Raw genomic sequence first — 17,352 nt, forward strand, 5'->3', positions numbered from 1 at the left:
ATATGACCATCACTATTCATCTAAAAACTAGAGCTGGATCTTCCCTGTTACATTTAAAAGAGATTCTAGTGTTAATTTCCTGAACTGTTTGCAAAGCTTGGTTGTTTTATTTTATGTTTGTTTCCAAATGGCACATTCATAAAATGCAAAAACATACAACATAATGACTCTAGAAATTCTCTTGGCATACTCAAACTAGATTACATTAAACAACTCTACCATTTCCTAAAAGAACTGAATAATTACTAAACTGAATTGTAACAATATGCACAGGTTTGCAGGAAAGAAGAGTAGATAAAGCATATGTTTACATGACTGACACAATAAAAGGTTTCCCTATACAGTTTTGCAAATAGTGATTATAATTTCATGCTAATAAGATGCAGGAAAATGTGCTGAAGGAATTGTGCTGTGCTGCTTTTGTCACAGTTTCATCAAACTGATTTTGTCAGCACTGGAGCATAACCCTTGCCACATCAGTTTGAGTGCTCATTAGGCAGCCGATTTGTCTGAATCCTCATTAAATTGATTAACTCATTTACTTATGGATGATGACATGTTATGTGGTACAGGAATGGTGGTTAGAGACTGGAATCGAGACTCCCATTGACTTGCTTAGTATTCAGTTGTTCATTTATTTCTGCAATAAATTGCTGTGCTCAAGTGCTGTAGCATCAGTGATTTACTTTTTGCAGAAGTGTGGCATCAGCTGAAGGATTCAACTTACATTGTGTAAACTTGCACCTCTTGGTAAACTACTGACAGCAATTTAGAAGCATCTTGGGTTTATAGCTTGCTCTAATTCTCTATTTATTTCATTTGGGTGCTAGACTTTCTCATGAAGAACCTAAAAGGCTTTTTTGAACATCTGTTTTAATGTACATTAAATAGTGAAAGGGAAGCAAATAGACAACCTCTTCAGTTATACATGCAGAAGAGGGAGGCATTACTAACAGAAGACACTTAAAGAAAGCAGTTTTCTGAAAGGTAGCTTTCAGAAGTATGACATGAAAAAAATTCAGATGAATTAGATCAATTTCTATGCATGCACATAGTCTAGAAATTTGCATTTATAAAATGTATTATGTTGATACGCTTCTAGTATTTTACCGTGCTACTTGGAATAGCTGAGTCTGTGCAAGTCATGCTGAAATACAAGTTTTTGATACCAACTACAATTGTGGTCTCCACGTGTGAAAACGTAAAAGGAAGTTAAAACATCTGGGCTTTAACAAATAATCGATATTATAATTTAATCTGGTGATTCTGCAGCAAGTAGATGGCAAGTATAATAACTAGTTTGTATTTTTGAGTCAGTATTACTTGTAGCTTGAAATAAGTCAAAATGTAGTCAACTACTTCAAACTTCATGAAAACAAAGAAATCGGAATTCTTGAGTGGTCAAGTTATTACAGTAAGAATTGAATTTGCTTATTCCCGGGCTGAAATGTGTCACGTACGTAGACAAAGTAGTTTAAACAAAGACAGCAAAGTCTGTTGCTTTGAAGAAGCAGAATGCTTTTTATTTTACTAGGGTGTAACACAGGCCTTAGTCATAGACAGGGACAGCACTGGACAACCACAGTTTACAAACACAGACCAGAGATCTTCCTCTCTAAATGTAGGAACAGAAGTAGCAGATATTTTAATACTGGTCAAAGTACAAGAAAACAAGAAACAAGACATTTTCCATGACAAAAGAAGAAATTTTCAACATGAAGCCAGCAGCTGTATATGTCAGCAAGCTGTTGAAGCTTTTAGAGGTGTGGTATTAAGGGAGGACTTCAAGACAGTTTCTAGGTAAGATACGTGTTAGAGCTTGGCTGCTTGAAACACCCAGAGAAATGTAAGAGCCCAGAGAGCTGCAGGACTGAAAACCAAACTAGTCATACACAGAGGCTGGTCTGACTGGAGTAAAGATTTTGCTAAACCAAAGTTTTAGAAGCATTCCTCTCAGTGACAGTCCTGGCTTAAGGTAAGATGGCCTTAGGACCCATCACATCACCCTCCGTCTCCCCGTTGTTTGTGGGAAAGCATTTGAGTGGTTGTGCAGTGAACAGAACAGGGGAAGTGAGTCAGCCTAAAATAACCTTTGCATTTTTTCTTCTCCCTGCCCCAGGTTATTTACTATCTGAATCACTTCTCCACTCCAGCTGACCTCAAATATAGTGCTGTTAGAACACTAGGGTTGGGGTAGCAGTAGAAAGTGACTGCTCATGGACAGAGAATTGAAAAAAGGTAGACCAGTAAGGGGAATGTAAAAACAATTTTACATCTTTTTTATAACTTACTTAAAGCTGTGTATATATGCTTTGCTTTGCTTTAATATATATATACGTATATACATATACTGTGATGGTAACAATCGCAAGTTTTGATGGTAATAAAAAATGACTGTCTCCATAATTCTGTCTTCTTTGAGTTAAGGTAGAACTTTGGTGTTCTCAGGCTTCTTAGAAGATTAACAGTGTTCTGTAGAGTTGAGATGAGACAATAAATGGGAAAATAATATCTTTTTATTATAATAGTTGCACAGTATGTGTGGTTATATTTGTTTATACTGACCCACAGTTTTACTGAGGATCTAGTCAAATCAGTCTTGTTTCCCTGACGTAATGACAGACGTGCAAGTGAAATTTTTTCTAGGGAGATACAAAAATGGATGAGGACATCTTGCTTCCCTTCTGTAAAAGGGATTACTGTCACTGAATTAAATTGAGCTAGAATTTCACCCATCCTTCTAATTTTCTTTTTTGGAAGAAAGAACTCCAAGCATGTCTCATTTCAGATTTTTTTTAGTAGATTTTTCTTGTTTTTTGAGAATTGTCATTTAGTTTATTAACATACGCCCATATTGAGAATGATGAGGAGAGTTCATAAAAACAATTTCTGAGACCCATATTTCAATCAGTGTTTCTGTAGAATCATTTTAGGATCATAGAAATTTTGCTAAAAAAGTATGTAGAACACAGTTTATATTCAAACAGGCAATTGATGATCAGAGTAAAATTACTGTGCTCTAAATTTTTCTACATCCACCTATTTCCCCCCTTCACTTGCTCTGACAGTTACAGACCGCTTCTCTAATGGGGCTTGCATTTGAAGATAAGCCTACATGTAAACAAATTAACTTTTCTTAAATGGAGAGCCATTTCATCTGCAATAATGTACCAATTCATAAACTATCACAAGCATATTTTTTTTAAAAAGGAAAGATAAATGACCCATTGTATAACACTTACTATTAGGCAGACTAGATGTCCCTGTGTTCTGGGAGATAAGGCCCTTGTATTATTACACCCTAATAAAATGAGTTAATGTTTTAGTATCAGAGATAAAAGGACAGTTGGATATATTTAATAACCAAACTGAGAAACACTTAATTTTAGTTGTCTGTAGCAATATAACACAAATTCCCCTGTAAAACAAATTGCACTTTTGGAATATACTTTAATGTACATTCGACAAAGGAGAAAATGAGGTGATTGAAGTTCAATTTGTAGCATGTTATTAACCATTTCCGCTTGACTAGATGAGTAAAAGGATAATGGATGAGGGTTTTATTATTGCCTTTCTGCTAAAATGAAGTGGTGTAAAAGATAAGGTGATGAGATTAATGAACATAAGGAAAAGGCGTAATCAATCAAACTCCAACAGGGAGATGAGATGACAGTACTTAAGATTTGTAAGGATACATGTTTTAAAAAGTGGATTTTATCAACACCGACATTTTGTTTAGGTGGAATGCTAAGAAGCAGATACTTGCCAGTTTTAGTTATTTTTGCAGGTTCTTTATGCTACTGTATATTTGAAGTTTCAGCAATTGATGTAACAAATTAAAGTTGGTATGTCTATTTTTTTAATTGAATGCCACATTTTTTAAAACTATAATTATTAAATGAGGACATACAAATGCAACTTTTGTCAACTAGGAACAATGATTTATTGGTCAGTTTATCAGTTCTTCACTGGCGGTACAGATGTGTCTGGATGAGTTACTTTTATTCTTTGTGTTATTGCTTCAAGTTTTGTGTCCTAGTCTTTTCAGAAGATAATTTTCACATACTCATGGAAAAGAAAGGAATATTCCTTGTCCTGTAATAAATGGTCAACCATCAAACTCCACAAACTTTCAACTTCCAACTTCTTGAGTAGAAAGCCGTGTATCTTCTGGAGATAAATATGCAGGCATTTCTGGCTGTAAATGCATTCCTACTTGTAGGGTGTGATACTTTTTATATTTCAGAGCTCAAATGCGGTAGTCTTGCCTCTGACATGTATTTTAAAATGACTAACCTACTTGCATATCTATATTGCTAGCATGTTATGGAAATAAGTGTCCTCATCTTAGGCAATGATTTCAAGTATTTTCAAATTTCACTGATTCCAGATCCCAAATTGTTTAAATTCCTTGTAAGTACTCCAGATGTAGTTAGTCATGGAGCAAACCTTCAGTAACTTACAGATAGGTCTTCTGTCTTAAACTACTCTTTTTAACAAAAGAACATTGAGTTACAAACTAAATCACTTAAGAACTGAAAATGCCTTCAAAAAATTATGTTTTCTCATGTCTTCAATCTCCTGCTTTTTTATAAAAAACATGTACCTCTTTCAAAATGTGGAGCTGACTGGGAACAGAACTGCTACCCAGTTAGATTTTTTCCCGCTTAAAGGTTTAAGAAGGGTTCCCACATCATTCCTTCAAGTACAGTTAATTTGCTTGATAAGAGTTGCCTTAAGTTACTTTTGCAAATGAAATATTCATGGACAAGATAAATTATTGTATTTTCTCAAGGAACTGTTATTTCTTGGCAGCACTTTGCACGGAGTGGATAGGATATTACTAAGAGGTTAATTGTGTCTAAAAAGCAGTTTACAGGACTTTTTTCCCTTTTGACTTGAGCATTTATGAAACAGACTGTCACATATTGGCTGGAACCCGGTGCTTTGTAAATACTCCCACATTAGATCTGCCTTTTTCTGCCTTTTAGGAAAACTTCCAGTTGTGCATAACAGTACAGTGGATTTGTAAGATAAATGCATACCGCAGCCCAGATTACAGTTCTTCACAAGAGCTGATATTTTCACACAGACTTACAGCCCCTTCTTCTTCTGTCATCTGCAGAATTTTTTGATAGGTCATTTTTTATTGGGCCCTCAGTGGTAGCAAGTTTTAGATTTAATACCCTAGGGGGAATGGCAAGGCAAATCATGTTGTTGGATCAATTGTTCAACTATCCCCAGACTGCTGTCTGTGTACGTTACACTTGTATCACATTTCCAAGCCTTTCTTATCAATCATTTGGACTAGAAATGCAGTTTAATTTTCTATTGCATTTTAAAACTGAAATTAGGGTTATGTTCTTGTTTTGTTACCCTAGAATCCTAGATGTGGTCATAGACCTCACATTAGGTATGTCCGTGGCTTAATTAACCTTGGAAGAAGGTCTGTACTCATAGGAATGCTTTAAAGCTGAATTTAAACTACTTTATTTTGCCATCTCCTGAGATGAAAACCAGCAGTTATTGTTTAAAACCTTCTGTTCTCATTGTTCTTTGTTCTTTAAGAACATGATTCATTTTAATTGGTCAAATTATTTCTATGGATGATCTTAAAGAAGAGATTCTCTCTTGCAGTCATAGGCCATAGCAAAACCTTTGTCACTGACTGATTATACCCAGTTCCTTTACTTGAGGAATTAATCTACTTTTACTGGAATATAAGATAAATGTAGGAATACAGATACAGATTATGAGGCATACTCTTGTGGGTCTTGATTAAAAAAAGTGCATGTGGGGGACATGTCCTCTGGTAACTAAGAGTGATTTCCCTATGTTGTTGTCATGTCTCTGTTCTGCTTTGGTGTATAGTAAATGAACTAGCAGGGAGAGGAGCAGTGCTTGAGCAGTGGAGGGTTTATTAGAAGCACTGCTGTATCTTCTGTCCCAACTTCTGAGAGCAGGAGGGAGATTTTCTATAGCATAAAGTACTGTGCAGTCCTGGGATGTGGGGCAGCTACCAGACATCCAAAGCAAGGCAAATGTATGTAATTACACAGCAGCCCCTGCAGCTGCTCCAGTATACTCAGAGGGGATTTGGTTCCTGCAGCAGTCTAGAGTCTGTGCAGCACAAAGGTGGCATTAAGCCATTTTCACATTCCCATCCCTTTGCAAGCTGCACCTTCTGTGCCATATCTCTTGTAAAACATAGCACAGAATCTTTTAATGTAAACTGCTGGATTGGCAGCTCTGGAGTCTGACTTTTCTCTTTGCCTTCAAGAGGCACATCTGTTCTTCTACGAATGGGCTTGGTTCCCATTAATGAGCTGATCAGATGCAGTCTTTTATGATGACTGGTACTCAAGCTTCCTGCCAGATGTGTGGGGGTGGCTTTTTGTTTTTGTTTTGTTCTGATGAAGGGGTATGAAGGTCAGCTTACAGGTCATCAGTAAAAAAAAAAATCCTTCTTTTTGGCATTGAAACTTTTTTTTTTCATTGCCCATTTGTGTTTTTCTCCTCACCCATCGTCTGCAAGATCAGATCAAAATGGCAGACACTGGACATCTGCCAGTATTGCAGGTGCATTTGTTCCCTCCTTGGTTGCAGTTGCTGCTTCTGCTTGCACGTGTTCTGGCCAGATAGAGATCTCCTGGATACATGCAGGAGCAGCCCATGGGAGAAGTCATGTCCTAAAAGTGGTGAAATAGACAGGTGCAGGGCACAGCAGTGGGAAATCTTACACGACTACTCTGATTTGCTGTTCAAAACTGAAATTTGAAGAGACAATTACAACAAACATGAACCTTATTTTTTTAAAGAAACCTCAGTGGCTAAATCTGTTTAAGAGACAGCAAAACCAGCAAGCTTTGATGTTGTTTTCCATGGTCTGTTTTTGAAATGCATGCTCCTGTATATTACCTTTCACCATATCTAGTTATACTGCTATGGATATGAACTGCTGTGAGTCATTAGTCTGGCAATTGTCCTAGTTTTCAGACTCTGTACTCCTTAGAGATCAACCAATATAATCTGATAAAGATTATCTACAAGGCTTTTCTGCTTTAGGAGTTTTTTAAAAGAAGAGGGGGGACCAACCAGAACTTTAAACTTGAAAAAGCAAACAAACAAAAAGAAACATCATAAAGGTAAATACCCTCTTGTTATAAAAATATAATAATTCTGGTTGATTTCTTTTATGACTTTCTGAGGTACTTCCGCTTTTAAACAGGAGAAAGCTTTTAGGGCTTTTCTCAAAATCCCTTAAATAGTTTTGAAAGGCTATTTATTGTAGTAGTTTTACAACAGCATGTAATGGATTGGAGCCACTAAGTAGAAATAAGGTACACAAAGCACAACAGCACAATCTTAGAATCGTAGAATCATTAAGGTTGGAAAAGACCTCCAAGATCATTTGATCCAACCATCCCCGTACCACCAATATTATCCACTAAACCATGTCCCTAAGTACCACATCCAACCTTCCCTTAAACACCCCCAGGGACAATGACGCCACCATCTCCCTGGGCAACCCGTTCCAATGCCTGACTGCTCTTTCTGAGAAGAAATGTCTCCTAATTTCCAACCTAAACCACCCTGGTGCATTTTGAAGCCATTTCCTCTAGTCCTACCACTAGCTACCTGCGAGAAGAGGCCGACCCCCAGCTCCCCACACCTTCCTTTCAGGTAATTGTAGAGAGCAATAAGGTCCCCCCTCAGCCTCCTCTTCAGCAGATTAAATCTGTTCAAAATTCGATAGGGACAAAGTCTTCTGCTAACTGCCATAATTTTACTTGTTATAACTTTGTTAAATATCAGAAAGAAGATACTTCTTATATGGAAGCAGAAAACCATAGTTCTCAGAAATATGAAAGAGAGGACCTGTTCAAAGAGAATCAGGTCTGACATTATAGGTGAGAATAAGACGGTAGTCAGTTCTGATCATCTGAAAACCAGGCTGACTAAAAACCTAGCATTAATCATTAATGTTGAGGCCACATCCCCACCCCTTGCTCTCTGTAATTTTGCTTCATTTATCTTACACAAGGAACAAAAAGAATTGATACCCTTCATTGTGTAAAATCTTTCCAGAAAAAAAAAAAAAAAGATCTTGAGACCCTTTTGAAGATATGTTATACTGGAGAGTTCAGAAACAGAACTGTTAAAAATAGTCCTTGCTGGTATTCTTCCAAAGTATTTTTTATTAACTCAGTTATTTCAGAGAGACACACCTTGGTATCTTCCTCATAAACTTGTCTTATTTCCATTATGAAGCCTTCTGAATGATCATATTTGGGTACCTTGGCAAAATTTGGTTTGTGGTCATACTTATCACCTCAGAAATGTATATCTATTTTTTTCTTAACAGTAATACAAAATCCTAGGGAGTATACCAAAAACCTTTGAGGTTAAAGTTTAAGAAGTGTTTTTGTTTTATAACCCCATTTCCAGTAAACACTTCAAAAATGGTCGCTTTCAGATTATCACAACCTGAATTTACATTTCCCTTTTGATTAGCTCACAAGGAGACCTGAAGTCAAATTAAACAATCAGTTTTCACTAACACATAGTTTGGAGCATCTTAAAATTCCTGTACTTTGTTGTTTAGTTTTTTACATGATAAACTTGAAAGGGAGTTAAGTAACGAGGTAGCAAGGTTTGTGCTGACAGAAAGTTGCGTAGTTAGCGCCAACATAAGTGAGTTGTGAGGAATTTTGAGGCAGGTCTAGACACCAGCTCCTCAGTTGCATAGGTAAACTGATGGCAAATGGAATTTCTCAATCTAGTTTTCCAAAATTCTGTCTTGTGGGGTAGCTAGCCTGCAATGTACCACTGCACCATTCATTACTATAGAGGCTTGATATTAATAATACTTCATTTCAGCATTATTGATCCAAATTCTTAATGTGATCAGCTAGTTTGACAGCTTCTACACACTGACAAATCATTTCACTGAATTTTAATCAGTGATGCTTAAGCTATCTTTTTGAGCTTTTGCAGGTAACTTCCTTTTTTGTCCAATGTATAATTGATATCAACAACAGTAGCTTTTTTTAATATTTACGCAGTATATACAGTATTTACAGAGTTTAAATGATGAAATTCATTGACACATAAAATGATGAAGTCATAGAATTTAATGCAGTTCACAAAGCAGTTCTGGAATCTGTCAGTCTGTGTGGACATCAGGACTAGCCAGAATTGTTACTATTAATTAGAGTAGATTAAAAGTGCTCTCTGAATTTTTAAACTTATGATATAATGAAGGAAAAATTGAGAAAATATTCTATTTACCCACCGTGCTGGCCATGGTTAAAGACAGGACACTGCCATTGCTTGATGATTACTTGATTAAATGTTTTCTGCCACTGATAATGAACCATTGCTGGTCCTGCTGTTTAGGATTCAGCAGGGATAATCAAAACGGACAAAGAAATCGTGAAGTATTGGATGCAGTGGAAAGGAGTAAGATAGTTGGTACTGACTTTGCTAACAGTGTTTACTGATTTATTAGAACATATGGGGTGTTGGGAACCTCATAGTCAATTCAAAAGAACGAAACCTGTTATGAATACCTGTCATGAATTTTCAAAGGTAGATCCTGATACAGGGAGAAGGTTATCTGCAGTTAGTGGAAGACTAGTTTCAGAAAATCTGCATTGCATAATTTTTTTCACTTTGAAATATAGCTTTAGTGTCAGGATAAAGAGAGAAAATATAGTTGTGCATCGTCTATTTTAATCATCTGGTAAGTATTTTTCATGTCATCACACATGTACTGATCTGTGGCCTGTGACAGACGTTATTCATTTCCACACAAATGGTGTTTTTATTTGTGTATCACTTACATAGTTTCATTTCTAGATCTATTCTATAATTGGAAATAATTTCTAAGTTGTAACTAAAGACTACGCTATTTACAGGTCCGGAGGCCTTAAAGTATATCAGGCTCGTATAAACAGTATACTGTGAAATAGGAATTCCAGTTTGTGGTAAATCTGTCTGTCCCCAGCAGCTTCAGATAAAATAATTTTAGCCTTCTAAAGCACATCAATTTGCTAGTCTGTGGTTCATGTATCAAAGAACATTCTGTGAAAATATCAATATCATTGGTTAATATAAATGAAATTAATTTTTAAAGCTGGGCTAAAGGTTGACATCTGAAAAATTGCATTACTTTGCAGAAGAGAAATTTCTGTCTTCTAGTGAAATTTCAGGTCATAAGGGCAAGTAATTTTCACAATCTTCAATGGGAACCAGTGAAATATGAACTTCATTGTCACCTAGCCCCAAAGCGATAAGATAAAATGAGCTGATACATCATTTGCTGTGGTTTTATCATCTCCTCCAGTAATTGGAAGAGAAAACATAAGAGTCCTTTACCACCCCCCTCCCCAATCTCTTCACCACCCACACCCAGGCATAAGCCATTTTGCTTGATCGATACAAAGGTCACAGAGTATTTATTTATTTATTTAAATTTTTTATGCTGGGTAAAACCATCTAGTGGAACATTAAAGTAATGAATATGTTTAATTGAGTTTGTCACCCATGAAAATGCTGAACAGGATTGTATAGCAGACTGTGTGCTTACAGGAGGGACTGGAAGGGAGACTACTATTATTTGAGCGTAGATTTAAGTGGCTGCATGTATAAATATCTACTTTTTAAAATAGAACATCTTATTCATTATTCTCTTGAGAAATCTAAAATAAACTATAAGTTCTGTGATTTATTTAAGAGCATTTGGATATTTAATATTACTATTAATCTTGGATGTATTTAAAAAAAAGATCGGCATAAGACCCTTTCACTGTGAATGCTACAGCTAGCAACTAAATAGTATCCGAACAGTAGAATCTGAAGATGTGGAACATATTTACAAGGCTGAGATTGTGGTGGCAATCCAGGTTCTTGATGAACTCTGAATCAGATTTTATATCCTCTACATGCTGTAATTTTGCCTACCTGAACAAAGATAACCCCAAAAGACTAAGAATGCTACTAGAAGAATTTATTTGTATAGGTCCTCTCTCAGCTGCAATCAAATTTAAATGCAAATTAAATGCATTTTGTTTTTGCTGTGTCTCGATTAATGTGCTCTGTAACTTTTTTAGGAGATCTCAAGAAAAACTGTTGTGAAATATACAAATATTCATCAGCTTTTTAAATAAGCTATTTAGTTTTTATTTTACTCATGACAGTTAAATTGGCTGGCACATTAAAGTAATGTAATTATTCAATTACTGTTTCAGTTCTATAACCCATTTGCAGACTTAATTACTTATAGGATATTCTCATTTTTGAGATCAATAGTACTTTTCTCTAAAAATAAAATATGATAGCTGATTGGTTTGCTTAAAATGTAACGCAAACTGTTCATCTAGTCCTCAGTAAAATACTACTTTCCTAATTCAGGAGGAAGCTGTACGGATGGTATTTTTAAACTATTGCATGTAATTTTCTACAAGAGTCATTGTTTATAATCAAGGTTGGAGGGGATTTTGGAGAAAAGGTAGGGCTGGGCATTTGTGTCCAAAACTGAATAGCTTCCGGGTGGGTATTTTCATGTTGATACACAGCTATGAATTGTGAGGAGATGACTTGTTTACACGTGATCTTAATTAACAATCAGCTCTTTGCTACCTGCGTTTTCATGCAACTCTGATTCACAGTGTTCTCAAAGTGGAAATTGGAAGTTGGCTCTTCTTTACCTACTGGCTTCTTGGAGGGTTTCTTCCAGTCAGGTAGCGTCAGGGCCTGCAGCAGGACTGTGAGAACTGATTACAGGTTCGGGTCTTCATTTTTTTATTTGAAGTAAAGAAGGGACTTCATGCAGAGGTGAAAGGAATTTTGTATTTTAAATTGTGTTGTCATGCTGTTTGTTCATCTGTTTTCCTTGCAATACCTAAAGGGGGCCTACAAGAACGCAGGAGAGGGACTGTTGGTCAGGGACTGTAGTGACAGGACAAAGAGCAATGGTTTTAAACTAAAAGAGGGTAGATTTTTATTAGATATTTGGAAGAAATTCTTCACTATGAAGATGGTGAGGCACTGGAACAGGTTGCCTAGAGAAACTGTGGATGCCCCATCCCTGGAGGTGTTCAAGGCCTGGTATGGTGGGAGGTGTCCCAGCCCATGACAGGGGGTTGGAACTGGGTGATCTTTAAGCTCCTTTCCAACCCAAACCATTCTGTGATTCTGTGAAAGTCTGATCACAGAGTAGTTCATGTAATAAGATTTGTAGAATCATGTACGAACAGCTCATTTATCTACTTTAGGTATTTTTCATGAAAATGGTAAACCATATAAATTGTCTATTCTCCTGTAGGGTCCAGTATATTTTCAAATAAGTGAAATGTGCATAGATTAAACTTCAATCTGATGTGTGGAATCAACTGAAGTTCTATGGTTATCTGTTCATGTGGGGCAGGTGGTACTATTTGTGCATGTTAAATTAGATTGTACACTCCCATTAGTCTTTGCTTCACAAGTTAGTCCAAAACTATTACCAATGGTAACAAAACACAGAAATAACTGGGAGTCATTTTTAAACCAAACTTATAATACAAGAGGATGAATAAAATGGTGGTTCTTAAATTCTTAAACAGATTTCTGTGTTGTGTGACTTAAGGATGAAAACAGGAAAATTAAAAAAAATGTTTTGCAAGTTGTAATTCTGAAACTGAAAATATCAGAAGTGGTAGCACTGATTAAAAAAAAAAAACAAAACGTTATCAAAATAAAAATTCTGAATTTAACTTAAAGTGCTAACCAGTTTCTGCAACTAGTGGGTTCTGTTAATAAAACCGGATGTCTGTCAAGGAATAAAAGGTTGAATTTGATTTTTGTGAGGAATCCTTGCTAATACACATGAAAGAAATGTGCTTGGATCTTTCATCTAGTCTACTGGGCGCGCTAAGCGCCGAGCAATGGTAATGATGCAGTTTCCATAGTGACCGGTTCATTGGAGGGCTAGACCTCTGTCTAGGGTGCTGTCAGTGTGTGAGGAGGTTCAGAGAACAGAGTGTCCCAAAGAAGGGCTGCTTCCACCTAATCCAGTTTTAATTGAACTCCAGAGACTTTGAAGTGAAGCTGCGGACCAGGCAGCTACTATTCCAACTCCGAACGAAGGCCTGGCTCAGCTAGGCCTCAGCTGCTTCTCGCTCCTGATAACCGCTGTTAATGAGCGGCCTGAAGAATTGCTCCAGCGGTGACTGCTACTCTTTCTGTAGCCTGATCCAAGTTTCTGCTGTAAATCTTGTTATTTCAGTAACTTTAGCATGGCTGTATGAGCCGTCCAACATAAACTAGCTCTGCTGTTGATGCTTTTCCTTCCCGTTTTGAAAAAATGGCGTTTGGCCGTTTGCAGTGTTTCCACCATCTCAACAAACACCAGTCTCACAGGGTAAAAGTAATATTTACCTTGCTGATTTTACTCATAGTATCCATGTAATAAGTGTTTGAATTTGAAATGTGCCGATTCATAGTAACAATCAGTCATGTTTTAATTGCTACTACTGAAACGCAGAGAAATGCAGAAATGCATTCCTGATTCTCTCTAAAAATAAGCACTGAAATTATAAGGTCCAATTTTAAGATTGTGACATGGATGAATACCAGCAAAAGTGCTAAGAAAGTTTTGTACACAGGGACCACAACTTTGTCTCCTTTGTCACCTCTTTTGATGTTGTGCTCTTCAAAGGATATTTATATGCATGAGACAAAAGCAAAACAGCAGTTCTGAGTAGCACCGCAGAATTATACAAATCTGCCAATTAGTGGGGCTGGGTTGTGGATCTGTTAGGGAAAGTGTCAGCATGGCCCAACTCTGATAGTTCCTCTGTTTCAGAAATGATTGGTAACCATAGGCAGTCTCTGTTCCTTTCACCACATTTCAGGATTTTGGTTTCAGAATAATTATGCGTTTTTTCCTTCCCTTTCTGTGTGTGTGGGGGTGTTGGGAGAGGAGGAGAAGTTGTCTGTCGCACTTGCATTGGGGGGAAGATGAGAGATTAACTAAAAAGGAAGAAGGTGTGGGAGATGATTTCCTTTGTAAGTTCTGAGCTTCTGTGCTAGCCGCTTTTGGTTTGCCCCACTTGTTTGTTATTATAAAACTCACAGATGTAGTGTGGTATTTTACACTGTGTTTTGCAGTGCTCTTTATAGTGCTTCTGTTCTCTGTGCTGCAAAAACAGTTTATTTGTGAACATACACTACATGTGAGGCAAAATCTTCCATTAAAAAACTACAGGCAGGTGATTGTGTTCAAAAACAGTCTGTTATATTAAAGGCTTGAATTTTACTTTTCTATTTTCATCTCTTATTTCTGTTTTGTATTTATTCACGGTATATTGCTTAAGTGAAATTGTTGTAAGAGTGATGATGTTAAAGAGGATTATATTTGCAACTCCTTTTCTGTGATGGATTTATGTTAGAAGTATTTGTGTTTGCTAAAATGGACAAATCTCAGATATTTTTCTTTGCTTGTGGATTGTTAATCTGAGGCAGAGGAGTGTCCAATCTCGCTGTTTCTTAACACTTACATAATTAAGCTTTGAAATGAAAAGGAAAAAGTGAAGAAACAAAGAAACAAAGTGGCTGAGGACTAAAAATGGGATTAGTTTGAATTGTGAAGGCAGACTAAGCATCTGTGTCTGTCAGATGGGATGACACGAATTGTAACAAGTTACTTTGACAACCGCTTACTCCATAGAGAGATTATGCTGAGTTCATTTGCAGGTTTGTGTTTAACCTTAGCTGACAAAATGATACTTAACCTCTTATACAGCCAACCTTTATACTTCTAGAATTAATGAATGTTGCCTTAACGATAAACATAAGGAACATTTTTTTCTTCGAAGACATTTTTTTTGCGTATTTGTTACAGTCCTGTTATTACAATGCTAAAGCAAGTGTGGATACATCTGTTGGCACTACTAATATATTTTCAGAATATGCTTTTATATTTTGCTGATGTGCTAAACCTTTTGCAATGTTTCTGAAACTGCCTTGATTATGGAAAACACAGTTAATATGGAAAATACAGAAAAAATAGAGCAAATTTTTAGAAGGCCCCTGGCATGAATTGAGTTTAGGACTTCAAAAAGTCCATGATAGTATGATTATCATAGTATGATTTTAAATTTGAGCACATTTTAATTTTGCTGCAGGTTTTGCATGTAATTGGTAGAATCCATGTTTGTGCATCACACAGTTTCTCTTTCACAAGACGTTATCTATACTGACAACATATTTAAAACATTTTTTTTTCACTCTCTTTCTCATTTCTACTAGATTCTGGCATATACAGAAGGACTTCATGGAAAATGGCTCTTTTCAGAGATTCGATCTATCTTTTCTCGACGTTATCTTCTGCAAAATACAGCACTGGAGATATTCATGGCAAATAGAGGTACTGTGAGTTTAGGGCCATGTCAAGTATTGATTTGGGGACACGTGCTTTCTGTTCGGCTGTTTAGTCACTCCGTTTTTTGTTATGGATTTGTGTAAGTAGTGGAAGGGTTTGGATTAAGTGCCTCTATATTTAAAGTGGTATATTTTTCTATTGTATTTTTTGTTTCCACTTTCCTTTTTTGTTTGTTTGTTTCTTGAGGAATTATGTTCAAACACAGTAACTGGGAATTAACAATGCCTCATTTCATTTATAGCAACTTTCATTTATACCCACATGTTTATTTGGCATCTAAACATTCTTGCTTAAGGCACACCTACCTCTGATCTGTTATGCTTCAGGGTGTTTTTTTTTTTTGTCTCTTGGGAGGGTTAGCAGTTATTAGTTATACATGCTAAGAACAACAGAATGAAAGAACTGCACTACCAGATTGGACTAGTTACTGGTATAGCTTTGTGCTTTATTTCTAGTAATAATATTCCAATGTTCTAATATTTTTCAAATATAGGTATGCAATAATTTGCAGCTCTTAGATATCTCTAAAATAATATAAATAGAGAAGTGCAGCTTTCAGTTAGATCTTAGTGCGATTCTAAGAAATAAATGTGGGCTTAACCCTGTTTATGAACATTTTTTTCACTCTTCACTTTCTTCAGCTCCTTTTTCAAACATACATACGTAGTCTGACAAGTCACTCAAAGTATAGTGAGTTTAGACTTCAGAGAATTTTGTTCTGCTATTTTCTCCTCTTAAATTTTATTCTAAACCAGGTTATATGATGTCTTTGCAGCTTAAACTAAGATTCTTCAGGATCTTCTAGGGTTTTGTACTGATAATGAAATTTTGAAAGCCAAGTTTTGAAATCTGTATACAAAGACATCAAATAACGTAGGTCTTAAGAAGACACTTTTCAAATATAGAGAATTTTTTTGGTAGTGATATTAAACATCGTTGTCCTTAAGTCAGCACGTGTTTCACAGGACAACATCTTTTATGCAGTTAACATATCAGTCAAATAGTTTTTCTCTGAGTTTAAAATTAACTCTAACCTTAAACATAGCTGGTAAGAATCAGACATGGATCTTGCAGAGAGCATCATTGTGCATATCTGGAAGTGCGTATCGTCCACTGGAATATTAATCATGTACTCAAACAGTTTCATATTTTGGAGCCCCTAGTTGTCATAAACTAGCCTCTGTGAAGTCATAAATGTCCACTGGTGGTATCACAATTGGATTATGTTATTCCAATTTTTAGGTTCCTATTTCATTAGTGTCATTCTGTGTTTCAGAAAAAACATGAAGATAATATTTATATATTAAATATAATAAATGTTAAATATATTGATATTGAAAATAGACAGTAAGCTAGTAAATGTGATGCAGTTCATATATAAACTTTTTTTTTATTTAGTTCTAGTTAGTCAATGTGTACATAAAGATTTGCCTTCTGTTCAGAAAACAAAACAACTGTAGGCTTCATAAGCTTTGTAAAAGTGTCAACTTCTGCTGAAATTCCTCTCAGCGGAAAATAGAAGCAGTTACAGAAATTGTATAAATGTGTATCTATAGTAGTCTCAAGGAAACATGTCTAGTCTTAGTTGACTAGTTGACTCAGTTGACTAGACTTAGTTTAGTCTGTTCAGCACCTAAGCTTAGGTTTATGTTTTATTGGGCCAGAAAGCAAAAAATAAATGCTGCAAAATAACATTGTTTTCATTTCTTGTGTTCACAGTTAGTGTCATGTTCAACTTCCCTGATCAAGCAACAGTAAAGAAAGTGGTTAATTGTCTTCCTCGGGTCGGTATTGGTGCTATCTTTGGACTACCCCAGACCAGGTATTTTACAGTTTGAATTAATTATATCTGTGAATTCTAAGAGTTTTTTTTTTTTTTTAATCAAACCAACCTTTATTGTTTAAAGCATTTATACCTACTGGTT

At 36.0% G+C, this 17,352-nt stretch overlaps 1 protein-coding gene across 1 annotated transcript in view; it reads left to right on the top strand.

Annotated features, from left to right (window-relative positions):
• Window positions 1-17,352, top strand: part of LRBA (LPS responsive beige-like anchor protein) — a 395,790-nt gene that overhangs the window by 245,151 nt on the left and 133,287 nt on the right. Inside the window, exons 41-42 of the mRNA XM_050710360.1 lie at window positions 15,295-15,412; window positions 17,147-17,249. Of these exons, the coding sequence (XP_050566317.1) occupies window positions 15,295-15,412; window positions 17,147-17,249 (221 nt within the window). The remainder of the gene's footprint in view (window positions 1-15,294; window positions 15,413-17,146; window positions 17,250-17,352) is intronic.

This window comes from Cygnus atratus, chromosome 4 (genome assembly GCF_013377495.2).
Source record: "Cygnus atratus isolate AKBS03 ecotype Queensland, Australia chromosome 4, CAtr_DNAZoo_HiC_assembly, whole genome shotgun sequence".
NCBI classification, from domain to species: domain Eukaryota; kingdom Metazoa; phylum Chordata; class Aves; order Anseriformes; family Anatidae; genus Cygnus; species Cygnus atratus.